Genomic DNA, 27,313 nt, shown 5'->3' on the forward strand with positions numbered 1-27,313 from the left:
GTCCATCGAGTCGGTGATGCCATCCAACCATCTCATCCTCTGTCGTCCCCTTCTCCTACTGCCCTCAATCTTTCCCAGCATCAGGGTCTTTTCAAATGAGTCAGCTCTTCTCAATAGGTGGCCAAAGTATTGGCGTTTCAGCTTCAACATCAGTCCTTCCAATGAACACTCAGGACTGATCTCCTTTAGGATGGACTGGTTGGATCTCCTTGCAGTCCAAGGGACTCTCAAGAGTCTTCTCTAACACCACAGTTCAAAAGCATCAATTCTTCAGTGCTCAGCTTTCTTTATAGTCCAACTTTCACATCCATACATGACCACTGGAAAAACCATAGCCTTGACTAGACCGACCTTTGTTGGCAACGTAATGTCTCTGCTCTTTAATATGCTGTCTAGGTTGGTCATAACTTTCCTTCCAAGGAGCAAGTGTCTTTTAATTTCATGGCTGCAATCACCATCTGCAGTGATTTTGGAGTAAAAGGATAAAGTCCAACAATTCCCAGGGGAGGTGGGAGGGGAAGCGCAGCATGAGGGGTTTTTGCATGGTGGAACTATTCCACATACACAGTTATATGACTCCACACACTTGTGAAAATTCTCAGACTGGTACACATGCCCACACAAAAGTCAGTTCCACTGTAAGTTGGTTTAAAAATCAAACAGAAGAAGCTAAGAGTGCAAGTTAGAACTTGCACCGATGATTATTCCCATGTACTTTCAATGATATAAGTATTTTCAAAGTCCTCATTATAGCAGAATTCCTTAAAGTGCCCAATACCAGTTATCTATTTTCTTCAGTTATACAAATTTGATTTATTCACAGGGAAAAAAATAATGTAGGAGTCAGACATGGATTGGAATAGGAAATGGCAACACACTCCAGAATTGCTGCCTGGAGAATCCCATGGACAGAGGAGCCTGGCAGGCTACAGTTTGTGGGTCACAAAGAATCAGACACAACTGAGTGAACCCAAGACATGGATGCTTATTACTACTGCTTCTAAACAACACTGATGGGAAGATAAAAAAACAGAAGACAGAAGGATTGGAAGGGAAGAAAGCAAATTATCATCATTTGCAAGTCGGGGGGAGGGAGGCTAAGAAACACACAGTAAAGGGGGTGTACCCCCTCCTCGACGCAGATGTTCTGGACCGAGGCTGACCTGAGCCAAGAAAGAGGGCATCTGTGGATGATCTCTGGACCCTTGTGTTGAACAGGATGAAAGACTTTACTACTTAGAAAACAGTTTATTGTTTTAGCACTGAAACTGACTAAGCTGTGAGAACCGCCAGACCATCTTCAGGAGCCAGAAGCTTTGAAAACACCACATGTTATGGGGAGAAAAAAAGACCAGGAAATCAGCTTGCTGATTGCTCTGAACGGGACAAGCCCATTCATTACGGTGAGGAGACGGTGAGGAGATGTGGAAGCAACAAAAAAGCTTGGGGCCAAGACTTGAGACCGCCCCACCCTGGATGCCTTCACTACATCCACCGTCCACCGCCGAGAGAGACAGGAGACACCGCAACGTCCCAGCTCACAGTAAACAAGACCAGTGCCTTCCCTTCCTTCTTGGAATTTACAACCTAAGACCACTGTGATATGAGTGGTGGGCGAGTCTCAGAGCCTAGATCTTCTGCATTAAAACCGAAACCTGTAGAAGCAAAAGGGTAAGTGCACTTGGCAGAAGGAGCACGTGAATCAAGGGAAGAAAATGACGTGAGAGAATGAGACGACCTTGACATGGGACTGAACAGGGAGCCAGGATGCTGCGGAAGCTGCAGGTGAGGGAATGAGGTGAGTTAACTTGTCTGCATGATGAAAGACAACTTTCCTCCCCCTCTGGCCAGAGTTACTCGACTATGTGCATCAACTGGCACTTGTTGTATGAGATTTTCTTTCTGAGTAATCCTGTACCTTGGCAAGCACGTGAAACATAGTTTTTGTAACTTAAGAAAAAACATTGCTGATATCTGTTAGCTGTAATCAGAACAGCCCTAAACTGTGCTTTGGAGAGAATCTGTTTTCTGATTTCACAAAAGCCGCCACGCTTTATCAGCGGGCTCACTTTCATTGTTGTTTGATGTTTTCCTTTATTAACAATCATGCATTTTAGCAGGGACTCACACAGATGTTAGTCCACCCATGTTCGCAGCAGTATTATTCGCGACAGCCATTGATTCATGGAATCAATCCAGGTGTCTGTGGAGAGACGAATGGACAAGCAAAATGTGGGCTAGCCATCCAACAGAACATGACTCGGTCATGACACCTGCTGCAACGTGGATGATCCTTGAAGACATTACACTCAGCGAAATTCGCCGGGTACAAAAGGAAAGATGCTGCAGGATTCCATCGATAGGGTACCTGGAGTAGTCAAACTCTTAGAGACAGAATGTAGAACAGTGGTTGCCAGGGTCTGGGGACAGGGAGGGATGGGGTTTTATTGTTTAATGGTGACAGAGTTTCAGATTAGGAAAATAAAAAGTTCTATAGATGGTTAGTGGTATTGTTTGCACAACAAAATGAGTGTCCTTAATGCCACTGAACTATACACTCAAAAATCTCTAAAATGGTAAATTTTAATGTTCTATATATTTTACCATTTGTTTCCAATTGAGAATTATATACATTTCAGGTTAATTTATCCTTTCACATACTGGTTGCTTCTAAGTGTCGGCCATCAGGAATAAAGCTGGCGTAAACATCCACATGCAGATTTCTGTGTGGAAATAAATCCTTTGGGTCAACACCAAGAAGCACAACTGCTGGATCATGTAGTCAGAATATGTTTACTCTTGTAAGAAGCTGCTAAACTGTCATGCGAGTGGATGAAACTGCTTTGCGTTCCCGCCAGCGGTGCACGAGAGTGCCCATTATCCCGCATCCTCACCAGCACTGGGTTTTGTCAGTGTTTCGGGTTTTGGCCGTTCTCATAGGTGTGTAGTGATATCTCACTATTGCTTTAGCTTGCAGTCCCCTGAGGACACGTGATGTTGAGTGAATTTGTTTTTAGTGAGGTTTGTGAGCACATGCTTGAATGACACAAAAACTCAAGATATTTGTCGAATGTGATTTAATTTTCTTTTGGATGGCTCATGAGAAGCAGGAGAACACTCATCACTGGGAAAGCTAAATCTGTTAGGCTTCCATGCAGTTAACTTAGGGCCAAGGGTTATCTTTACGCTCCCTTAGCTGGGGGACGGGACCGCGCTTCCAGTCTCGGGTCACTACAGGCCTCAGCGGGCCCTTCAGGCCTCTCAGCCACGCTTCCAGGACGACGGCCCATCCTCGCCCCACAGCTGCATCCAGCCCCACCGCACGGCGCTGAGAGCTGTCTTCTCGGGCAAGGAAGCCGACTGCCACACTCTGGGTCCTGGGCCCCCAGACGGCTCCGTGCTGGGCCGCCCCCCCCGTGCCCTCTGACACAGGACCCCCACCCCCCCCACCACCCCCCGTCTGCACCTCCGAGTCCTGCTCCTGGGGCCCCGAGACCTCCCTCACTGCTGGTGGCCCCTACCCAGCCGTCTAGACTCCCCTCCAGGACGGCCCCTCAGGGTCTCACCCGACGCCCCTCCCCTGGCTCCACCTGCCCGTGTCTGAATGCCGAGCACATGCGTGTCTCACAGACCTGCTTCTCCCTGACTGGGAAGAGCAGTGTCTCCTCCTCTTGAATTCCTTGGCATCCAGCCCGCTGCCCCAAGGAGCTGAAAGCTGTGTGAGGTTAAGGCTGGGAGACGCTGTCTGGGCTGCAGGCTTAGGGCATACGGCCTCCTGGATGCAATCGCACGGTCTTTTCTCTCATGAGGCCACCCCGTCTGTCAGCGCTTGCAGAGCCAAGGTTCACGGCGGGGAAGGGAACGAGGTGATGGACAACACCACGGTTTCTCATAGGCTGACACCCAGTAACCTGCTGAGAAGACCCTGATTCCAGAACCATCGGTATTTTCAGGATGCGTATTTGGCGCAGCAGCAGCAGCTGAGGTTTCAGGCTCTCCCGACTTCAGGGGCCCGGGCCCCCCAGAGCCGAAGGCCTTCTCCTTTCACCTGCTGGTGACGGAGACCCACCAACAGGACCCAGCTCCATGCTTGCCGAGCAGGTGGAGCTGCAGATGACTCCGACGCGGTTTACTTTCAGCATGTTCCGCGCGGCGCAGCTTGTCACGTGCCGAAAGGGAAGTATTCTGGCACGTCACCCTTTCCTAAGAGCCCTGGGGTAGGAGTCCCAAGGCCAAATCTCAGGATGCATTCTTTCCCTGAGAGAAGCTCTCACAGGAACAGAATGGGCTTGATCCCCTCTTTGCCGCGAGCTCCGTGATGACTGCCCCGCACCCGGGGCATGGGCTGGAGCAGGGGCGTCCACGGACAGGGAGGAGGTGTGATCACCCCCATCTCCCCTCTCACACTGGCAGGAAATCCCCACTAGCAGCTGTGTCTCCAACCGAAAGGAAAATGCAAGAAAGGAGGCCAAAAATGCTTGGAAAGCTCCTCAAGCTTGTCCCAAACAGTGCAGTGCAAGTGTGTGGGTGGGCAGGAGACCCCAGGGGCTTTACACACCAAGGCGAACCCTGCAAGGAACACGGCGATGTGTTCTGTGTGAAGATTTCAGGCCAAACTCAATACACAGCAAAGGCATCAGCAGAACAGCACAGCAAAGGCTGCAGAGGGAGGCTGTAGAGTCTCCTCTTCAGCACCGCACAGGAAACCGTGCCGCGAGCGTGCAGGTCTCCAGCTCATGGACTTAACCAGCATCACTGGTGCCCCAGACCGCAGGGCAAGGAGCCGCACTCAGGGCCCTCAAAGTGCATTTTCCTCATGAAGAGCCGTCATTTCACTTCCAAAGGCCAGAAGTGGCCCCACAGATTCTGTGGTACTTCTTTCCTGCCCTGCAGTTTGGTCCTTTTATGATAGAACCACATTTCAGGCCAAGCTAGGCATGAGCTAAAATCTTATTCTTACAGTTTCGCAAAAGGCTGGTAAAGCAGATAAATATCTGAAATGTTCTTGGCCTGAGGCAGGATACGTCAATAAATGATTGTGAGATGTACAAACATTCCACCCGCTGACTCCCAAAGTGGGCAATTCCAACATGGAAACAGGAACTGGAAAATCACACCTAGGACTTCCCTGGTAGTACAGTGCATAAGAATCCACCTGTGGATGCAGGGCCATGAGCTCAGCCCCTGGTCTGGAAGATTCCACATGCCTCGGGGCAGCTAAGCCCATGAGCCACAAATATTGGGCCTGCGTGGTGCCACCACTGAAGCACTCGCGTCTGGAGCCCGTGGTCCACACAAGAGAAGCCGCCCCACGAGAAGCCCGGGCGCTGCAAGCCAGGCCGGCCCTGCACGCCACAACTAGAGAAAGCCTCACGCAGCAGTGAATACCCAGTGCAGCCAAATATGAACCCATAAATATTGTTTTAGACAAAGAATATCATACCTAGAAGCAAGTAAGTTGGCCTCCAACCCTGTTACTCCCACTAACAGATCATAGATTTTTTTTTTAAAGTCTATTACTCTCTTCTGTAAAGTATTAGATAACAACATTCACATGCTGCCAGGTTACTGGGGGAATTGTATGAGTTAATGTGTGGGAACACATCAAGTATTATACACACTGAGGTCTATTTGTTGTTGTCAAAGTCCTTTTAGGAAAAAAAATACTTTAAAAAGCTCATAAAAATGTAGTAGGGAAAGCCGCTCAGTCGAGTCATTTATGAAAAGTGAAAGTCGCTCAGTGTCCGACTCTTTGCAACCCCATGGACTATATAGTCCATGGAATTCTCCAGGTCAGGTCAGAATACTGGAGTGGGTAGCCTGCCCCTTCTCCAGGGGATAGTCCCAACTCAGGGATCGAACCCAGGCCTCCTGTATTGCAGGTGGATTCTTTACCAGCTGAGCCACAATGGAAGCCCCAAAATGTAGTAGAATTAAGCACTCAGTTCAGTTCAGTCACTCAGCCATGTTCAATTCTGCGACGCCATGGATGCCAGATTTCTCTGTCCATCACCAACTCCCAGAATTAAGCACTAATAAACCTATATATCTAGTACAGTAACAGCCAAAACTGTAGAATTTTACTCTTTCTTCCAGGAAAGGCCTATAAGCAAAATATTCATACTCTGTTCTCAGTGACAAGTTCAACTGTCAGTAGATGAGTTCAGAACCCAGAAGATATGTTCAAACATATTCCTAACCCCATGACGTGTCTGGATCTCTCCATTTAGCCTAGGGAAATCAGAAAGATATACTTCTGTGTTAAAAGCACTTTCTCAAGAAAAATTCCACAGGGAGCTCAAAGTTTTCTGATGTTTCAGAGGAAAAGCTTGGATGCATATTCCACTCACTTTTTAGCAGCTCCTTAAGCACCTCCTGTGACTAAGGTACCCGATTAGATGCCGGACCCTCAAGTAGCCTCTGGTGTAATGGACATTAAATGAATGCATACAGTGCCGTCTCACTGCAGAGGTAAAACAGACACACCCTGGTTCCATGGGCCACCTGTCAGCCCGCTTTAGTGCTGCCTGAGTGTGGGCACAGGGCCCTGCGACCTGGGTCCCTTTCTTTGGCTGAAAGGACTTCTTGCCTCGTCTGGTTATAAAAAGCCACGCTTCCATCTCCTTCAAGACAAAGGAAAACCACCGTGTGCATTTCTTGTGAACAGAGTGTGACTGGCGGGATCATTGCCCTCAAGCCTGTTCTCATGTTGTGACTTCAGTTTTCATAGTTTGGGTGAGGGAGTGGGGGAAAGCGGCTCTTGGATTTCATTCGTTGTTTTTTTTTTAAGGAGTCAGACACTATTCGGATCAACTGGAAGTGAAGCCCGCACTGGGCCAAGCCCCTCCCAGCGCAGCTCTGCCTGCACCTGACCCTGACCTGCAGGCCCCCCCGCCAGGCCCCCTCAGGCTGCCGGGCTCTGGAGTTCCTGCTGGTGCTCCTGGCAGGCAGGACTCAGGGGAGAGGAGACCAGACTCGTCCTTCCTTGTTGGTTAAACCAAAGCTTCGTGTTTCATTGTTTGTGTGGTTATTTGTTTAGTTGCCTGCTGCTCCAGGGGAATATCTAGCACCAAGGGTATGGCTGGCCTGTGAGACACCGTCTGTGACTCCCCAGAAAAGCCCCCTTCGCACAGGTCATTTAAAAAGGCACCCCCTCTGGTCAGATGGAGGCCCCAGGGCAAGGGTCCCGTGGCCTGAGCTCTGGTGACCCCAGCCCCATCCAGCCCTCCTTGGCTTCGTGCAGTGCACAGACTGCACAACAGCGTGGCAGCCGGCTTGGGTTCTGTACTGCAGGCTCTAGAGAGAACCATCACCTCTGTGTTAAAACAACACTCATGTACATCAACTGTATTTCCATTTAAAGAATGCTGAATGTTTAAATACTCTCTTTACTGGGGGATTATCCTTTTCTTTCTTCGGTATACTTTTCTTTCTAAAATGCCCAAAGAAGTAGTATTAAAAATGTATTTTAAAAACTTACCAAAGTAGAACTTACCTTGAAAATCCTAATGTTAGTTTTGATTTCATGTTTTGCTTTTCCCCGTGGTTTTCATTCCTAGATTTTAAAGGATACGTGTTAACACTTCTTTATCTGAATCTTCTTCCTATCCTTGCCGCATTCCATAAAATTCCTGGGAAAGACAATCAGCTTTACATCATCAAAGAGATTTTAAAGGATTTTAAAGGATGCCTCCTTTGCTCCACGACTGTTTTGAAAGAAAGAAGAGACCAAGTTCTGACACAGGGGCCTTGAGGAAAATCCCCATGGGGTTCTTCTGGTGGGTGGGTTTCCCTGGTGGCTCAGTGGTGAAGAATCTGCCTGCCAATGGAGGAGATGTGGGTTTGATCCCTGGGTCGGGAAGATCCCCTGGAGAAGGACATGGCAACCCACCCCAGTATTTTTGCCTGGGAAATCCCAGGGACAGAGGAGCCTGACAGGCTACAGTCCATGGGGTCACAAACAGTTGGACAAAAACAAGAAGGAACTAGAACAGGCACTACCGCAACCAGGGGAGTGAACCCAAATGCCAAGTGTCTATTGCATTATGGAATAGTTGTGGTGTACCCAAAGTGTTCCTTAGGGCTGAACATTTAATTGGATGTTTCATAATTCCTGGAGACTCCACCAGTGAGCCATGAAACTCAGAGTGAAACCAGAGAGTTGCAGAACAGACGACATTAAGAAGTCAGTTTCTCAGGGGTAATTACAGGATGCTTCTTCATAAGGGTGAAAACAATTCTCTTAGCTCCTCGCTGTGGGTGGGGTGGGGAATAGGTGAAATTCAGGCGCAGCACAGTCAGGTGGGGTCTGACCAACCAGGACGCGCTGCCTGTACAACCGGCGGTGAATAAGCTTTTGTTGAACTTCTGGGGCGGGACGGCTTTCACGGGCCTTCAGCTGTGACATATGACCCGCCCAGGACCCTGTCTCTTTAGGGGAGAAACGCTTTCAGGGAGCCCAGAGCAGCTGGGGTTGGGTAGGGGCTGGCTGGCAAGAACCAAGGACAGTTCTGTAGGCCAGGGACTCCTGCCCATTCTATGTAAACCACTGCAGCTGGACGTTGAAGCTTGCTCCCCAAAGGCCGCTGCAAATACATATACACACATACTTAGAGACACAATCGGGGAACACTTTCTTCTCTATTGGGTAAGGGAATCTTTTAGAGAGTGCGGTGCTTTTTCACCCCAGGAAAGGCGGTCCTGGAGTTCTGGGCAGCCTTGGGGGTCGGCCGTGGGATTCCGGAGCTGCCTGGGAAGGATGGGCGGGGGTCTCCACGACCTTCGCAGGCTGTCCTGGACTCCCAATTCAGAACCTCACCCCGGGGAGTGCTCGGAGGAGACCCAAGTAGAGGGGACGGAGGAGTCTAGTAGAGGTAAAAGTGGGTGCAGCTACAGCAACCAGGGACCTAAGAGGTGGGGGAACCCGTAAAAAGAACAGTCGCCCGGAGAAGGGGCCAGCGTCTGTCTGAATTACAGTTGTGTGGACAGAGGAGCCGGGAGTCTAAACTCGGGAGAGCCTGAATTCTGCTCAAGAAGGGACCGGTCTTCTTGGGGAAAAGGTGCAAAGAAAAAAAGTGGAAATGGTGGCGGGGTGCGGCGCGCAGAGCAGGGCGCGGACACCCCGTGGCCCCCCGGTGCTCCGGCCAGCGCGGCTTGTGCCCGTAGGACTCCCCACCCCAACCCACCCCGCTGACGGCCTGGCGCCGGCCACCCGGCGGCCTCCCCTCCCTCCCCTCGCGCTGCATCTCCCCCGCGCCCCCTCCCCCGCCGGGCGGTGGAGCCGCGGAGCCCGGACGCGAGCGTGGGGCGCAGGCGGCGTGGGGCGGGCTCGGCGGGCGGGCCATGGCGCGGGCGCGGGCGGCGGGCGCGCGGGGCCGGCCCGGGCGCTGCGGGCTGGGCGGGCGCTGCGGGCGCCGCGCGCTGTTGGCCTGCGTCGCGTGGACCGCGGGCTGGGTGCTGGCGGCCGCGCTGCTGCTCCGCGCGCACCCGGGCGTCCCCTCCGAGCACTGCAGCGACGAGAAGAGCCGGCGCATCCTGGCCGCGCTGGTAGGTGCTGTGGCCGCACTGCCCCGCGCCGCGCGCCCCGGGGCCGGGGTGGGGCGTCCTCTGAGGGTCCTGGGAGCCGGGGACTCGGGCGCGGCCGTGGATCCACTGGGAGGGGGTCCGGACACCGGGCGTGGAATGCCCGACGCGTCCCACCCGGTCTCCAGCCCGGGACTCTGTCCGGGAGTCCTCTGAGCGCCTGGGGGGACGTCTTCCCCCATGTCGCCCAACTGGTCCTTTGTCCAAAGATGCTTTTCCTGTCCGACTGTTCTCCCGCCGGCCCCGAGACCCCGCTCCTAAGCAAACTTTACGGGTCCGCTCCCAGCCTTCTGACTCGGACCGCGGCGCTTGGGTCGAGCGGAGACCACGCCTCGGCCCCTGGGGTCCCGGTTCTCTCTCTGAGCTGCGGTTCTGTGATTCCGATCTGGGCTGCACCTCGCCGACCCCCTGCAGCCAGCCAGTGGGGCCCCTTCCTCCGCGCGCCGCAGAGCCAAGGCTCTCTCCGGCGCGGTCTGCGGGACCCAAGGCAGAGCGCGGTCCGGCGAGCCGAGCGCGAGGCAGGCGGCTCGGACCCCCGTAGACCTCGGTGCTGGGGTCCTGCCTGCCGTCTGCTAAGAGGCGAGGGCGGGGGCGCCCCTTAGACAAGACCCTCAATTAGGGAGAGAAAGAAACGCCCCCGCTGGCGGGCCGCAGAGCGCACCGGCCCGGTTGCGCTCTTGGTTGATTCCAAACGTTGGCTCCTCCTTGGTCTCTCTGGTTGGGAAGATTAAGCGCATTAGGAGACTTGGATAAAACTACGAATCCCTAGAAGGAACGCCAAAAAAAGTGAAGGTAACAGGCAACTATTGTTGTACTGATTGATTATTCACTTCCCAGAACAGTAACCTGTTCTGGTGGGAAAAGGGATCTATTTTCTAAGAAATCTTCAAGAAACGCACGGGAAGCTTTCAGCCCAGTTGTTTACATATGTGTGAGCCTTTGGGGACTGCAGGATTTCAAAACGTGGCAGCATAAAGGCTTTGAAGTAATTTTAAAAATTTTATTTATGGTTGTTCCAGGTCTTAGTTGCAGCATGCAGGACTGTTTTTCTTTCTCTTAGAAAACAGCAGCAGCTGTATTTCAGGACATAATCACCTGTTATGCAGGATCTTTAGTTGCTTGGCAGGTGAACTCCTAGTTGAGGCTTGTGGGATCTAGTTCCCTGACCAGGGATCAAACCCAGGGCCCCTGCGTCGGGAGTGCAGCGTCTTAGCCACTGGACCACCTGGGAAGTCCTGAAGTAAATGGCTTTTTAAAAGTGAAATTGTAAAAACTAAAGAAATGAGGTGAAATGGGCAGGCTGAACCGAATCATTTTCCCTGATTGAGCCTGACGTGTCATCATGAATGGATCATCTCACATTGGTGAGAGGTGAGATACTCACTGATTCCCTGCATCCTACCTATCAATAATCTATCATCTATCAAATTATCTGTTCACCTTTACACTGGCATTCTATCAAGTTTTCTTTAAGTTGCAAGAGCTCATCAGTTTTCTCAGTAACTCATCTAAAAATTCACTTAACTGGTAAAGATTTTTCCCCCTCCTTTTTGGGGAGACAGATTGACTAATTACAGTAAAAAATTAATAGTCTAGCCAGGATGGAACACTCATTTACAAAAACAATATAACAGTCTTTTTAGGTTAAAATAAAAAGCAAACACTCTTTTCATTTCTTTATGTTTGGTTAAGTGAGAGAAGGCCTAATGGAAATTAAATAGCCTACTATAACTTTAGTAATTACCAATTGTTAACTTTCCCAGCATTTCGGCTCATAAATTAAAACCAATTCTGTTTGGAGGCTGAACCAGTATACTTCCCGTGGCAGCCAGATGGCTCTTTTTTAGTCCGAAGAGATGCGTAATGAGAGGGTAACAGGTAGGAAGGCCAGAGGGTCCCAAGCGGTAGGAGGAAATAAACTGCAAGTGGCAGATGTTTTTTTCCCTTCTCTGTTGAAGAAATCCGTTCTGCCTAACACTAACCTTTTTCTTTTCTCAAACTTTGGGCTGATAATGGCTCAACAAACCATTATTCATGTCAATCGTTTTAAGGCCAGGGATGACACATGTTGTGCCATCCTATCTCAAAAATGCACGTTGCGGGAGAGGGGCCTGGTGAAGCTCCTTCAGCTTTGAGGTGTTTCTTTTATCTGACTGAAAGCTCACTAACAGACATAAAATGCCTTGCTAAAAACTAGCAGGGGGCACTCTGTCTACTTCTGATGTCTACAGCAGAAGCTTTCCCTATCTCTGTTGTACTTGAGTAAAACTTGGCTACACAAAAAGCTCCAAGTAGTCAAGCCTCCTCTCTGACCCAGGATTAAACCCTCTCCTCCGGAGGTCATGAACACATGGCTTGCAGCAGCAGCAAGCTCTCATCTCCGCCTCTGAAGGCTGGCAATCTTTCCAGCTGCCAAAAGAACTTGAAGTAGTGTGTCTGTCTGTCTGATTAAAGTTCACCTGCCCTGCTCTCAAATCAGGGGCCTGATTTGAGGGGGGCTCACCGGAAGGGGCCCCTCTGAGGCTGCTGTTCTCAGGGTCCGACTTGCCCTGTCCCCTCTCCACCCTGGGTTTGCTGAGCGGAGCACCGGGGCTCCCTCTGGCCCAGGATGCAGGAGTTTGAACAGGACCCTGCCCTCCACGTTGTAGACTCCGCCGGGCCCTGGCTGCCATGCAGAGGCGGGCATTGTGGCACCATACTCTCCCAGGACTGAATTGAGCCTCTGTCTCTTGGTTCCCCCAGCCCTTTCAATTCACCCTGCCTGGCTTTTATCCTTCATAATAAACTGGCTGTTATTTTTCTCACGGCCCTCCAGACTCTCATTAGCTTTCACTCTGAGTCCCAGGACACCAAAGGAATGGCTGCAGCTGAGCCAGCGGGAGCCCCCTTTTCTGGGGCGGAGCCAAGGGCCTTGTGAATCTCTGAGCAGTTCCTGGGCCCTCTGACCAGGCAGGTGACGCTGCTGGCCTGCGGCAGGCTGGAGGCTGGAATGAAGCTGAGGGGCTGAGGCCCCTGGGTGCTTGTGCCCCTGAGCCACACCCCATCCCTGGAGGGGGCCCCCACACGCCACTCTCAAGAGGGAGTTTTGGAAGAGCCAACTGGAGTGCTTCCAGAGCTGATCTCGGGTCCTCCAGCTTTGGAATTTTCTATGCAGACAGCAGCCCTCCTTTTTACTGCGGCTTTTCAGCACATCGCATAATCAAAACATCTCTGTAGGTTTCTATAGCCCCGCTTTCCCAGGGAACCGTGTCAGAAGGCTAGGCCGGAGCTTTGGGTCCGGCCATTAGCAGGCCTGGGTTCCGGTTCTGCAGGCGGAGCACTTCCTGGGGCGGTGAGGATGTGAGCTGTGGAGCCGCGGATGCTCACAGGGGGCGGGCCCTGTGCTCAGTCCTTTCACATGTAATATTCCATCTAATCTCAACCCCTGGGAGCCAAGTGCTTTTATTCCCCCATTTCACAGATGGTGAAATCGAGCCCCAGAGGGGTGAGTAACTTGTCCCAAATCACACAGTGACTGTGCCGTGGAGCCAGCACGTGACTCTGATAGTAGAGACACGGTGACGCCACTGGCTTCCCCAGCGCTGAAAACCCGAAGGAACAGCTGGGCGTGGGCTTCCCCAGCGGCTCCATGGTAAAGAGTCTGCCTGCAGTGCAGGAGAGCTGGGTTTGATCCCTGGGTCGGGAAGATCCCCTGGAGAAGGGAATGGCAACCCACTCCAGTATTCTTGCCTGGAGAATCCCATGCACAGAGGAGTCTGGTGGGTTATAGTCCATGGGGTTGCAGAAGAGATGGACGCTACCTAGAGGCCAAGCAGCAACAACAACCCTCCCGCAGCATGTCAGTTTCAAAGCATCTCAGAAAGATTCCCACAGACTCTGTTATTCAGGAGGTTTTATGTCCCTTTCGGCTAGTTAGGTCTTCATGTACTTTCATTTAGTTGCCTGCATGTGGGCTTTCTTTTCAACAGGACTGGCTTATCTGTCTTTGCTCTGATAGAAACCCTGGCCCAGCGGGACTGCGGCATCCAGGGCACTCACCAAGAAAGATCATATCGCAGGGGCTGAGCCTGCTTCCCTGAGCACTCTGGCCATGTCTGTAATGTCTGTCTTCTAAGCTGTCAGGGGTCAAGAAGGGTTGCAGAGTGGCCTGGCTAATTGCACAGCGTAACCGTTCAGTTGGGGAAATCCACTGTGAGAGATGAATGCTATGAACCACATAGGAACTTGATGCTCCTGAAAAACAAGAAAGCAAACACACAAAAGAAAACCCAGCCCTTAAGCATGACCTCTGAGAACTCTCTCTGTCACCAGTTTCTCAGACTAGAGAGGACAGGTTTTGTTTTTGCCTGAGAACCGTGATACAAGCTGGAGAGCTTCTACTATCCACCACCAAAACAACGCTTCCCACCAGAACCGGGGCTGTTAAGAGTATGCATTCTCACAGTTGTACACAATCTATAAGAAATATGGGCTTCCCTGGTGGCTCAGATGGTAAAGAATCTGCCTGCAACCTAGGAAACCCAGGTTTGATCCTGGGCCAGGAAGATCCCCTGGAGAAGGGAATGGCTACCCTCTCCAGTATTCTTACCTGGAAAATTCCATGAACAGAGGAGCCTGGCAGGCTACAGTCCACAGGGCCACAAAGAGTTGGACACGACTGAGTGACTAAGACTATAAGAAATACAAATTCACTGTTTCATTAATTAAAAAAAAATGCCAGTTAACTACAATGAGACTTTATTAACTTGTTTTTTTCCCAGCTTATCTTAAAATCTGATACCTGCAGATTTTGTGTGCTCGCACATTTGGGTACAGAAGTGTACCTGTTCAAGCTGGTTCTTAGGGCCTTCATCAGTCAGAGGAAAGTGATTTTTTTTAAAATGGAGTTAAAGTATATAAAGTACTTCTATTGAGTTAAAAAATTAGTTATCTCAGTAGGGCATGCTGCTAAGAAAATAATTTCTCTTGTCTCTAACATGATGATCGTTTTTAGTTAGCCTGTAAACTTGTAATCTGTAAGTTTACTGTTTTTTTAAGTGCTAAGCTGTCTCTCTCTGGGTTTAGTAAGCACAGGCACGCATCCTGATGCTATAGACTCGCTGAACACTGGTAACCACATGGGCCACAGAAGAGATGAATCTTACATTCTGCTTCTGAAGAGCAGGGACTGATGTGCCAAAAATACCTCATCATAAAGGAGGAAGACACAGAGTAGCTCTGTACTACTTCATGGACACCTTGCTTTAGTGTAGACTCTCTCCTACAACAAATGAGGGAGAAACCCAGTTCATCACCTCTAGTAGCCGGCAGACCAGGCAGGGTTCTAGGCACCCCGCCCAGCCTCTTCCCTTCCTGATTCAGAGCATCCCCCAGGCATCTGGGAGGCAGGCTTACACCTCAACGTGCTGCTCTTTAGAAAAACAGCCAAAATTAATGTTCCCCTCCTGAAATCAGTAGCTGTTATCATTGTTCAGCCACTCAGTCACATTCGACTCTCTGCCACCCCACGGACTGCAGCACACCAGGCCTCCCTGTCCATCACCATCTCCCGGAGTTTGCTCAAACTCATGTCCTTTGAGTTGGTGATGCCATCATCACCGGTAGACTATATGCCACATTTCCTGCAACCCTTGTGTGGAATTGCCTTCTAAATGTGCAGGGGTGAATCTCATATAGATTCTATTTGAATTTGATTTCATGGACGTGGTACAGTTTTGTCGAAAACACAGTGCTGTGGGGAGCCAGTGGGGTGGGGATGGCACAGAGATTCGGGGAGAGGGCTTACTGGATGGAACCCCGGGCGGAGTGGGGGCAAGGACTCCCAGCGGCAGGTGAGGCGGCCTCCTGGGCAAGGTGGAGTTGACTCTCGCACGGGGGAGGCATTTTGTCACTGTGGCCTTTTGGCAGGACACACACTGGCACTTGCTCTAACCTTGCCCTCCACTCCCCTGAACCGTGTGGTCCTCTGAACACACGAGCGACTTTGCACGTCTGGGTCCCTGTGCAGGTGCTTCCCCGAGCTCTCCCTCCTCGTGCGCTAGGGAGACTTGCAGCTCACCTTTCAACACTAGGCTCAGGTGTTTCCCCCCAGAAAGACACATCCCCGGTCCCCTGCCTTCTAATGACCAGGGCCAGAAAGGGCAGGCGGGAGCTATCACAACACTCATGCAAACTGCTAGGGCTTCTGCATCCGTGACCTTGGTTGACCTTCACAGGTCTCCCATGACACAGCGTCATCCTCCCACGTTACAGACTTGGAAACGAGCCACACGCCAGCCCCAGGTGCAGCTGGGAGGCAAACCTGCTCTGCCCCAGAGCCGAGCCTGGCCACCTTCCTTTAGCGCTTCACCCTGATGTCATTTGGGAGTCCTGGAGGCAGTCACCTTGCTGTGACTCCCGAGACAGGGTCTGTCACCGGATCGTGGCCCAGCTCATACACAGTACTGCTAACTGGAGGGTGGCCAGGGGCGGCCGAAGCAGCTTGCCCACAGCCACTCCCCGCCACAGGTATCTCTCACGGGCAGTGACAACTTTGTTCACGGTTCCAGATGCAGAGAGTGAAGGCCCCAGCGGTCACACCTGAGCTTCCGGGTTTCCACTCACAGCGCCGTGCCTGGGCCAGGCCACATGTGTCTCCTCCCCCATGTCCTGCCCCGCCCCGCCCCCCTGCAGGATTCTGATGGTCAGGACCCACCTCCTCCTGCCCATCTCGGTTCTATCACCCACTTTTCTTTCTTTTTCACAGTTCTGCTCTCTCCCTCATAGAAAAGCACTTTTGATGACACTACAACTTTGATGACACCCTAAAGATGACTATGGGATTGCATTAAACCATTTTGGATCTACTGAAAGGGGATGGGGGCCTTATAAGGCAATCGAGAAGAAAAAAATATTGCCTTTTCTTATCAGGCTTATTACAGAGGTATGAAACTGTAAACACCAGATAAAGTAGGAAGAAGCTGCACTGAGTAACATGAACACTCTGTATTATTTCTGTCATTCACGTCTTTCTACTCCTGAGACTCTCCATCCCCACTTTTCATCCCCACTTTGCATGCATTCTCAGTCACTGCAGTTGTGTCCAACTCTTTGTGACCCCATGGACTGTAGCCTGTAAGGCTCCTCTGTCCATGGGACTTTCCAGGCAAGAATACTGGAGTGGGTTGCCATGCCCTCCTCCAGGGGGTCTTTCTGACCCAGAGTTTGACCCGCATCTCCTGCATCTTTGGCATCCCAGGCAGATTCTTTACTGCTGAGCCACCAGGGCAGCTCCATCCCCACCTTCCAAGATTATCCTAAAAGGGCTCAGAGGAGCTGGAATGGGCGGGTGCTTTCCTGCAAGGCACCGAAATATGGAAGCGATTCCAAGCAGAGAAAGTCTGCCATTCACAGGGTCTTGATCCTCAGCTGCTCCTTTCAGGACCCCAAACCTGGAAAGAGGGACCAGAATGAAGAGTAAAAGGCAGGCATTTGACCAAAGTTGTGTTACATTAAATTGCAAGATGAACACTGCATTACGCATATTTAGAGCAGTTTCGTGGGTGTTTATGAATACAGCTGCATTACGGCTGTTGGTGTTCCAAAGACAAAAAACCAGCTCCAGGCAAACAGGGTGGCGTTGTTCCCAAGCTCCAGGGTCAGGACTCCACCACTTGTACCTTTGAGTCTGGCACGTGTGACACCCCCACCACCTAATACAGTCTTCGGAGATCTAATGCTGGGCAGAGGAGCATCAGCTTGAGGAGTGCCCTCAGTAGGGGGTCAGGTCAGATAGCGTGACTTGCGCCTTTTGGACTGTTGTCCAGTACTGCCTGAAAGGGTCCCTAAAATCCAGATACTTGTTTTAAGAACCAGGAGTATAGCTTTTTAATAAACATTTTGGTCATATGCTTTGAACAGTTCTCTGAGAGTATTTACAAAGATCCACCATCCCTTGGCCAGTGCTCTGCAGCCAGGCCTGTTTTGGAATTCACACTGTTTTGGGTGTTAGATAATATGCAGTATATATATTTATATCTTCTGGTGAACATGAGGATATGCCAGGAATCAAACAGATCCAATTAATTAATAATTCTGCATCAAAGTATATGCAAAGTCACAGGTCAAATACATTCAGACTATAGATAGCCTCATCTTCTGGGTGGGGTTTGACACTCCATGAGAGTGAATGAGTCATGAAAAACTTGTTTTCAGGGTCTTTTGGACTTTGGGATTATTCACATATCCAGGCATTTTTGGAGGCGTATTATCTGACTTGAAGGATCTGTTTATAATCCACTTGGGTTAATAAAGCCAAGCAGCACAGAACGACCAGCAAGTCTATGTGACCCGCCTTTGCCCATGTGGAAGGAAGATGAGTTGTGGGGAACAGGTGGGCTCAGAAAATATGCTCAACCCCTCATAAAAGTGGGTCCAGAGGTTTAGGTTTCCTGAAAAAGATTAAAAAAAAAAGAGAGAGAGAACAGAGTCACACGTCCTCCTTTGAATCAGTCTCACACCAGCTTCTCCTGCTCCTCTACTAGGTCTGAAGGGCAGGGCCTGGATGGACCATCTTCTTAGGAGAGGTGTTTGCAGTGTGGTGGGATTGGGGGTCACCAGTTCCCCCACAGCACAGGAGGGCCTGTGAGCCCCAAAGCTTAGGAGAAACTCCCCTCCTGAGGGCTCCTGAGTGCCTTCCTCACCACCACCAGGAATCCAGCACCACCTGCTTGCAGGATTCACCCCGCGTCCTCCCTGGCAGGCCTGCTGATGCTGCCAGCCTCCAGGCCAGTTCTAAGCCCTGCTTCCTGCCGCAGGCGCTGTTGAGCCGTCCTACCTGAAGGGTGGTTCCTGGGGTCGCTCTCCAGGGCTGGCTGTGCTGTTCTTGGCTGGGGGCTATTAAAAGCTCTCCAGGTGACCCAACGTGAACCCAAGAACGGGGAACCACTGGCCTGGCTCTGTCCTTCCACTGATGGTCCAGGACACCTAGCCGAGAGGCAGACGGCCTTTGCCAGCATCACCCAGCTCCGGAGAAAGGATGGGGTGGGGGCGGGTCAGTGGGGGGCACCTGCTTCCTAAGACCTGGTCCTGGGCCTGATGGAGAAAATAACAAAGGTGAGATTCTATCACAAACCTTTCACTTCAAAATTCTTCTCTGCCCCGAGTAGCCCTGTGGACCGTATGCCCGAGGGTTCTCTCCGGGACTGTCAGGAGCATCCTGGCGCGGGGCCCAGCCTCCGCGGGGTGACCCGTGCCCCTTCCTTCCAGTGCCAGGACTACCGGGGCGGCGCGCTGGGCGGAGACCTGTGTGAGGACCTGTGCGAGGCGGGGAAGCTGCGGTACCGGCGCTGCTTGTACTATGAGCGCGGCAAGAAGGTGCTGCAAGCCGACTGGCGCGGCCGGCCCGTGGTGCTCAAGTCCAAGGAGGAGGCCTTCTCCAGCTTCTCGCCGCTCGGCCTCCTGGACGGGCAGCCCGGGGCTGGCGGTCAGGACTTGCCGGAGGCCGAGCTGCTGGTGCTGGCGGCCGGGGAGGCGCGGAGCGCGCTGGGCCTGGCGCCGGCCGAGGGCGGCCTGGGCCGGCTGGGGCTGGCGCGGCGGGGCCCGCGGCGGCGGGGCCAGCTGGCCAGCCTGTGGGCGCTGCTGCAGCAGGAGGAGTTCGTGCTGCTCAGCCTGCTCCGCGGCCGCAGCCCGCACGCCCCGCCCGTGCTGGGCTCCTGCGGCCACTTCTACGCCGTGGAGCACCTGGCGGCCGGCAGCCCCGGCCACCGCGCCCTCTTCCCGCTCGGCCCGGACGGCGGGCGCCGCGGCCAGGCGCGCGCGGTCAGCGGCGTGGCGCTCAGCTTCCTGGACATGGTCCGCCACTTCGACCATGACTTCGCCCACCGCCTGCACCTCTGCGACGTCAAGCCCGAGAACTTCGCCATCCGGAGCGACTTCACGGTGAGGGGAGGCCGGGGGAGGCTCTGGACCTCGCGGGGGGCGGACTTCGGTCCGGGGGGTCCTAGACCAGAGGGAGCTGAAGCCCCCCCATCCCCCTTCTCTCCCCCGCCCCCCGGGAAACCGTGCGGCGTGATGCCGCCTTCTGGCCTGGACAGCTCTGACCCACCGGACCTTTGCGAGTGGGAATGAGCGCATTTAAAGGAGGAAGGTGCCTGGCACCCCGGGAAGGGAACGGTAAGGCAAGCCGTCACAGCAGAGGCTCAGTGGGTCTTCCTCCACTGCTGCCCTGGTTCCTCCCAAGCAGCTTAGCTCTGTCCTTCGGGCTTATCTGGCTTCAGATGGTGAAGGATCCACCTACAATGCGGGAGACCCAGGTTCCATCCCTGGGTGGGAAAAATCGCTGAGAGAAGGAAATGGCAACCCACTCCAGTGTCTCACCTGGGAAATCCCAAGGACAGAGGAGCCTGGAGGGCTACAGTCCATGGGATCACAAAAGAGTCGGATACGACTGAGCGACTGCACTTTCAGGAGATGAGGGAAGGCTGGCCTTTGGGGGCTTCGGTACAAAGGTCCAGGGGGCGGGGACACCGGTTTCCAGCCGCCCAAACTCTATGACCACAGGCCACGTCTCTAGTTCTTTCTTCTGGAGAGGTTCTAGTCCGTTCCCTTCCCTGGGTAGGACTTCTAGAGGAACAGATGAATCTTTGCTGCTTTACACGAGAAGATTTGTCCCCCGGTGGACACGTAAGCCTCCATGTTGCCTTCGAGTGGCAGGTGAATTTTATGTCCCACTCCAAGCTGTGCAGTTTAGTCACTAAGTCCTGTCCGACTCTTTCCCAACCTTGTGGACTGTAGCCCACCAGGCTCCTCTGTGCATGGGATTTCCCAGGCAAGAATAGTGGAGTAGGTTGCCATGCTGTCCTCCAGGGCATCTTCCCAAGCCAAGAATCGAACCCGAGTCTCCTGCATTGGCAGGCAGACTCTTCACCGCTGAGCCACCAGCGACGCCCTGACTCCAGGCAGTGCCGGTATGCGAAGAATTAACCAAGGTGCAGAAGCAGCAGGAGGACTCAGGCCCCAGTGGTGGGATGTGGCCATCTGAGTTTGGAAGCCAAGCCCTCAAGGCAGTTACTGATGCACTCAGTGTGAGAACTAGTGAACTTGGGGTCCAGCAGATGGGCCCCCCTTTGGGCCATGTTGCAGTGTTGCCCAGGTGGATGGGGGCATGTCTCTCAGGTAACCTGTGAGAGCTGATGACCCGCAGCCATTCACTTTTTTCAGGTCTTCCCTTGCAGGTCTTGAGAATTTGTCCAGTGGTTTCAAATGAACTAGGAACCCCTCTTTACTTCTTGTTCTCAAAATGCCACCAGAAAGCACACTTTTCAAACAGATTTCCTACTCTAGAGGCACAGTCTTAAGTAGAGAAGGAAATAATTCTCACCAGTCCTTTCCAGTCTGATGCTAGGATGGAGTCTGATGATGATGCAAGTTAGGTAATTTTGTGCAGGAAGAACTTTACAATTCATTCTGATGTAATCTAAGAAGGCTTGTGCAGGTTTTTCTGCTCATTTTGTTACTGTTGTTATTGTAGGTGCATAGAGTTATGCTTCCAGTAGCTATAATCCATTCTATGGACTATACTAAAAATTAAAAAATAAATCTAGCTCTTGTTGGGAGATGAGAAGGGAACAATCAGAGCTGGAAGGTCCTGGAGGAAGCTGGAGAGATGACCAGGGATTATCAAAAGAAGGGTCTCGCAGCTCCAAAAATAAATTATGAAAAACAGTAGACTCATTATTGGTAAAGAATCTGCCTGCAATGCAGGACACCTGGGTTCAGTCCCTGGGTCAGGCAGATCTCCTGGAGAAGGAAGTGACATCCCACTCTAGTACTCTTGCCTGGAGACTTCCATGGACAGAGGAGCCTAGAGGGATGAAGTCCATGAGGTTGCAGAGTTGGACACGACTTAGTGACTAAACCACCACTGATGTATTTTTAGTGTGTTAACCAGGATAAATAATGAAATGAGCTATTCTTTTGGCTAAATAGAGATAGAGAAAATCAATTAAAATGATAATTTCTGTTTGCAGTCCCTGAATTAGTAATTAGGCAAAGCTCTCAAATAGGGAAAAGTTCCCTGTTCATTTTTTCCCTTTTTCTCCACATATCTTGAAATAAATTATTTTCCCTCCTGTGTTTTACTGAATAATCCCCACGAAACTTTACTGCCTTCTGGCATCAATCGTGAAGAAAGAAGAGAAACAAGCAGCTGGGAATGTGCCTCCTGACTTTGCATAGATTTGAGGAGAAAATGAACCCGTTTTTGAGATGCTACCAAAGGGAGAAAGCTGGTGTGTTGAGGCTGACCTGTGAAGGCTTGTGAAATGCCACAGACGCCGTCAAACTCATCCAGTCTTCTAATAGCTCTTTAATACCTTGAAGCTATACATTACCTGATTTGGGCAGAGTCCAGGTTTTCTCAGGTTTGAGCTCATCTTTTTTTTTTTTTTCCCTAATTCAGGTGGTGGAGGAAAATCTGCATAATTTAAATGCTCTTCTTTTTTTCTGGTTTTGAAGCCTGTTTGGGTTGAAGCCAGGAAGATAAATATGAAATTCCAGGGGGTCATCACATTTTCATGCTGATAGTGGGACTTAGTTTTTGATGCTGTTGCGTCTGGGTCCATAAGTATTGATCCTAATTCGACAACTTTGGCCCTGCCACTTGCCCCTGTCAGTTGGAAACTAGTCAGCTCAAGGAACAGGCCATAAATAGACAAGGTACACGTTGCCCACCTCATTCTCCCCATCACACCCTCGCCCTGCCCCTTGAATGTAGTTTTCTTTTGTTGCTTATATTCATAGGAATAAATGACCTGTGTCTCATAGCTTTTATATTCCTAAACCTTAAATGTCAGAAGCCAAGTGGTAAAGCAGTGGAGGGGGCGTCAGTTCATTAGTAAGAAGTTTCAGAGATTCACCGTTAAAATCTGAGAAAACATTCAACAGTGAAGAGCGATCCTGGTTGCACGTTCCCGACCCCCGGTGACCAGAGTGGTCCTCTTGCAGTTAAAGCCGTGCAGCCAGGTCTGTGTCCCTGGCCCGGCCCGGCCCTCCTCGCCGAGGCCGGAGTCCTGTGCCCCGTCCTCCTGAGAGCCGCTTGCTGTTTCTGTCGTAGGTGGTGGCTATTGATGTGGACATGGCTTTTTTCGAACCTAAAATGAGGGAAATTCTCGAGCAAAACTGCACGCGGGATGAAGACTGCAATTTCTTTGATTGTTTTTCAAAGTGTGATCTGAGAGTGCACAGGTGCGGGGCCCAGAGAGCCAACAGCAACCTGCAGGTGAGCGGGCCGTCCTCTCCGGGGGCCGTCTTCTCCGGGGGCCTGTCCTCTTTGGGGGATCCTGTCCTCTCTGGGGGGACCCTGTCCTCTCTGGGGGAGGCCTGTCCTCTCGGGGGGATCCTGTCCTCTCTGGGGGGACCCTGTCCTCTCTGGGGGATCCTGTCCTCTCTGAGGGATCCTGTCCTCTCGAGGAGGGCCCTGTTCTCTCTGGGGGGCCCTGTCCTCTCGAGGGGGGCCTTGTTCTCTCTGGGTAATCCTGTCCTCTCTGGGGGACCCTGTCCCTCTTTGGGGGTCCCTGTCCTCTCTGGGGGGCCCTGTCCTCTCTGCGGGAATTCTGTTCTCTCTGGAGGGGACCTTGTCCTTTTGGGGGGACCCTGTCCTTTGTGGGGGAACCCTGTTCTCTCTGGAGGGGACCCTGTCTTCTCTGGGGGAGGAGACCCTGTCCTCTCTGGGGGAGGGGACTGTGTTCTCTTAGGGGAACCCTATCCCCTCTGGGGGGCCCTGTCCTCTCTGGGGAACCCTGTCCTCTCTGGGGGAACTCTGTCCTCTCTGGAGGGGACCCTGTCCTCTGTGGGGGGGACCCTGTCCTCTCTGGGGGAGGGAACCCTGTCCTCTCTGGGGGAGGGAACCCTGTCCTCCTTGTGGGGGGAACCCTGTCCTCTGTGGGGGAGGGGGCCCTGGCCTCTCTGGGGAAGGGAACCCTGTCATCTCTGGGGGAGGGAACGCTGTCCTCTGTGGGGGGAGCTCTGTCCTCTGTGGGGGGAGCCCTGTCCTCTCTGGGGGAGGGAGCCCTGTCCTCTCTGTGGGGGGAACCCTGTCCTCTGTGGGGGGAGCCCTGTCCTCTGTGGGGGGAGCCCTGTCCTCTGTGGGGGGAGTCCTGTCCTCTCTGGGGGAGGGAGCCCTGTCCTATCTGTGGGGGGAACCCTGTCCTCTCTGGGGGAGGGGGCCCTGTCTTCTCTGGGGGAGGGAACCCTGTCCTCTGTGGGGGGAGTCCTGTCCTCTGTGGGGGGAGCCCTGTCCTCTGTGAGGGAGGGCCCTTGCCTCCTTGGGCCCTCTGCCCCCTCACCATGGCTCCTGCTGACGCACCTGGAGGCCGTCGCCCTCTCCCCACCACCAGGGCTCTGCGCGCCCAGTGAGGGCAGGGATGGGGGTGGGGATCGTTCATTCTTTGTCTACCTGGGGGAGGGGCTGTGGGCAAAACAAAATTACAAAAAATTTGAGTATATTTAAAAGTTAAATGAGAAAACTGGCAAACTGTCTGCAACTGCTCTCACAGATGAGGCTAGAGGACAAAGGTGGCCTTTACCCCCAGCTGCTGAGATTCAGTGTCCCCCAGGATCATCCTTGGCCCACCAGACATTCTCCACTGTGGTTACCCCACATCCCAGGATCAGTCTAGTGACTGGTCAGAGGGGGCAGGGGGAGATGCAAAACCCAGCCCCCTTGACCTGTATAAGGAACAGCTCTATAGGGCATCCCACCACCAGAAGTTCACCTTCTCCCTCAGTTCCATGGAAAGATGGTTCCTGAGAACACCTCTCAATAAATCCCTGCATGCGAACCTCCGTCTTACAGTCTGCTCCGAAGGAAACCAACCTAAGCAAGGGGCCAGTGTCCTTAATATATAAGGAGCATTTACAAATCAATATGAAAAGGCCAACAACCTAACAGAAGTGTGGGCAAAGTCTATCAATTTGACTGGTCACTGGAAAGGAAGAACAAATACTTTCAACCTGACTGATCAGAAGAGTGATACAAATCAGATTATTTTTCCATGGACAAAAATGAAAGTCAACACACATTGTTGAGGGTGTTCTTCGTGTACATTGCTGTGAGAGTGTAACTTGGTACACCTTTTATGGGGTCAATCTGGTAATACCTATCAGAACAAAAATGTGCATACCCTTTGGCCCAGAAATTTCATTTCCAGAAGTTTAGTCATGTTCAAAATGAAAATGACATATCTGCAAGATAGGCATTTTTCATAATAGCAAAAGTTAGTGAGCAACCTAAATTTCCATCAGTAGAGAACAAGCTAAATAAATTATGATACGCATTTGAGGTACAGTCATTAAAACAAATGGAATAGCTTTATAGTGATTTGGAGAGTCTCTCTGATATTTGGTTAAATGAAAGCTATAGAACAGTGTGTGTAATATACTCCCATCCATGTAAAGTAAAAGAAAAAGGAAATGCATGAAAAAATAACTCTCCAGAAGGACATTCAAGGGAGTGGGTGCCTCTCTGAGCTAAGAGCTGAGTGTCTGGTTTTTAGGAGTTGGATGGAGCTTAAGATTAAAGCCTATTTGGGGGAACATTTTCAATGTTTGCACCTGAAAATGCATTATCAATTCAAAAGAGAAATAAGATTATTTGTTTTTAAATAGAATCCTCATCCTTGCAGAGATTAGGAAATGAAAGTCAAAATTATTTGTCTCCCATGAAACAATAGATCTATAAAATTGAGGCATTTGTTAAATGAGTCCAATATAAAGTGTGATGTAGAAAAATAGAGCAGAATATTAATTATGTATGAATTGTGCTCCATCCAACAGTGAGAAAATCAGGAAGGCTATAAAACAGCAGAACAGAATGCTTAAATTGAGAATTTAGAGATCTTCAGCCCCGTAAATTTCATACCCAAGGAGAATTAAAGACTGTGAGAGAGAGGCTTCATTTTTACTTCTCCTAAAATAAAGCATCTTAAAGGCTCCTTGGGCTTCCTGGGTCGGGACGATCCCCTAGAGAAGGGATAGGCTACCCACTCCAGTATTCATGGGCTTCCCTGGTGGCTCAGATGGTAAAGAATCTGCTTACAATGTGGGAAACCTGGGTTTGATCCCTGGGCTGGGAAGATCCCCTGGAAGAGGGCATGGCAACCTACTCCAGTATTCTTGCCTGGAGAATCCCACGGACTGAGGAGCCTGACTGGCTACAGCCCAAGGGGTGGAAAAGAGTCCGGACATGACCGAGTGACTAAGCACAGCACAGCACACAAAGGCTCCTTAAAAGAAGGAGCCTCTCCCTTCCAATATACCTTTTTCTCAGGGAGCCGGAAAGTGCTATCACATTCACATACCCTTTGTCACCAGCGTGTCCCGTGGCCTTGGGGACTACCTGCCAGGTGGTGATGACTGTCACTGTGACCAACCTTGAATGAAAAAGCGAGGCCTGTGATTGCAGGGCTGGCAGCCTAGGGCCGCCTGGGGCCTACTCCTTCCACGGCAGTTCCCGGCTGTGACTTCCTGCTGCACGCTCCTCCATGGTCTCTGAGCATCACCTGGAGCTTCCCCCTTGACATCTCTGCCCCTGCGGGGCAGCCTTCTAGTCTCCAGTGTTGCTGAGCGGGTGGGGTTCTGGGAGAGGTCCCTGGGGAGGGACAGGTGCTGGAGGCAACCCCCCCATGCCCTGAGCTGACCGTCCCCCTCTCCCCCAGGTGGTCTGCGACAAGATCTTCCGCCACTGGTTCTCCTCACCCCATGGCAGCTCCGCGATGTCAGGCCCGCTGCGGGGGCAGCTGCAGGCAGCGGTGCAGGAGTGCGCGGCCCCCAGCGCCCAGGGCATGCCCCGCATGCTCGGGAGGCTGCGAAGCCTGCTCCAGGCCGCGCTGCGGGAGCTGCAGGATGGCGAGGAGCTGCACCCCTGGGCGAGGAGCCGTCCGCGAGGGGACACTCACCGTGGGACCCCGGGCGCTACCCGGAAGGCCCCAGCCGGCCTCGGCCATCACCCCCTTGAGTGACGCGAGGGACGGGTCTGGCGCCAGGGTCTCCCCTGTGCAGGAGCAGGAGTGTCCACGGGGCCCTGCAGACTCCCAGTGCAACAGCGTGCACAGGGGTGTGCGCATGCATGTGCACAAGGGTGTGCAAGTGTGCATGGGCACATGGCCGTGAGAGCTGTGCAGGTGTGTGGACGTGTGTGAGCAGGTGAGTGCCTGGGGCGTGTGCTCCTCCGGGCGGGGAAGGCACTGTCTCTGGCGGGTCCTGGAGCTTAGGGCCTCCGGAGCAGAATCACCTTTGTTTGATTGAAAGCATTGAAGGAATTGAAAACATTAAAAAACACAAGTCTGGGAGCTGTAGTCTGTACTCTGAGCGTGTGGAAGCACAGTTTATTGTACTTTTCATTGTGAGAAATGCATGGCTTTCCTGGATTATAAAATCAGGAGCACCTCTTATCTCAGTCCGTCCTTCCTCAGAGCAGGGCCTGCAGGCTTGGTGTGCTCGGGGGCGGGAGGGCCAGGTGGTGGGTGCCCGCCGTCTCTGCCGCTCCAGTGGAGACCAGGCCGCAGACCTAACATCCTGCATCTGTGGGCAGAATTGCTTCTGGTGGGCTCCCGACCACTGTGCTCTGCTGCAAGAGACCAAATGGGAGGAACCGCATGCCAGTCTCTCCCTGGTCGGGCAGCTGAAGCCAGGCCAGACGTCTGTCCATCCTGGGGAGACATAGTTCTGCTCCACGTATGGGGACCATGACAGC

General features: G+C 52.2%; 1 protein-coding gene across 1 annotated transcript; it reads left to right on the forward strand.

The window, feature by feature from the left end:
• The first annotated feature begins 1,767 nt into the window (after positions 1-1,767).
• Positions 1,768-26,924, forward strand: DIPK1C (divergent protein kinase domain 1C). Its single transcript, XM_061130641.1, has 7 exons — positions 1,768-1,785; positions 3,278-3,416; positions 4,076-4,188; positions 9,166-9,546; positions 18,829-19,500; positions 22,676-22,840; positions 26,277-26,924. The coding sequence occupies exons 1-7, from the start codon at positions 1,768-1,770 to the stop codon at positions 26,577-26,579; spliced, it is 1,791 nt and encodes a 596-aa protein (XP_060986624.1). The 3' UTR covers positions 26,580-26,924.
• The last annotated feature ends 389 nt before the right edge of the window (positions 26,925-27,313 follow it).

This window comes from Dama dama, chromosome 27, assembly GCF_033118175.1.
Source record: "Dama dama isolate Ldn47 chromosome 27, ASM3311817v1, whole genome shotgun sequence".
Taxonomy (NCBI): Eukaryota; Metazoa; Chordata; class Mammalia; order Artiodactyla; family Cervidae; genus Dama; species Dama dama.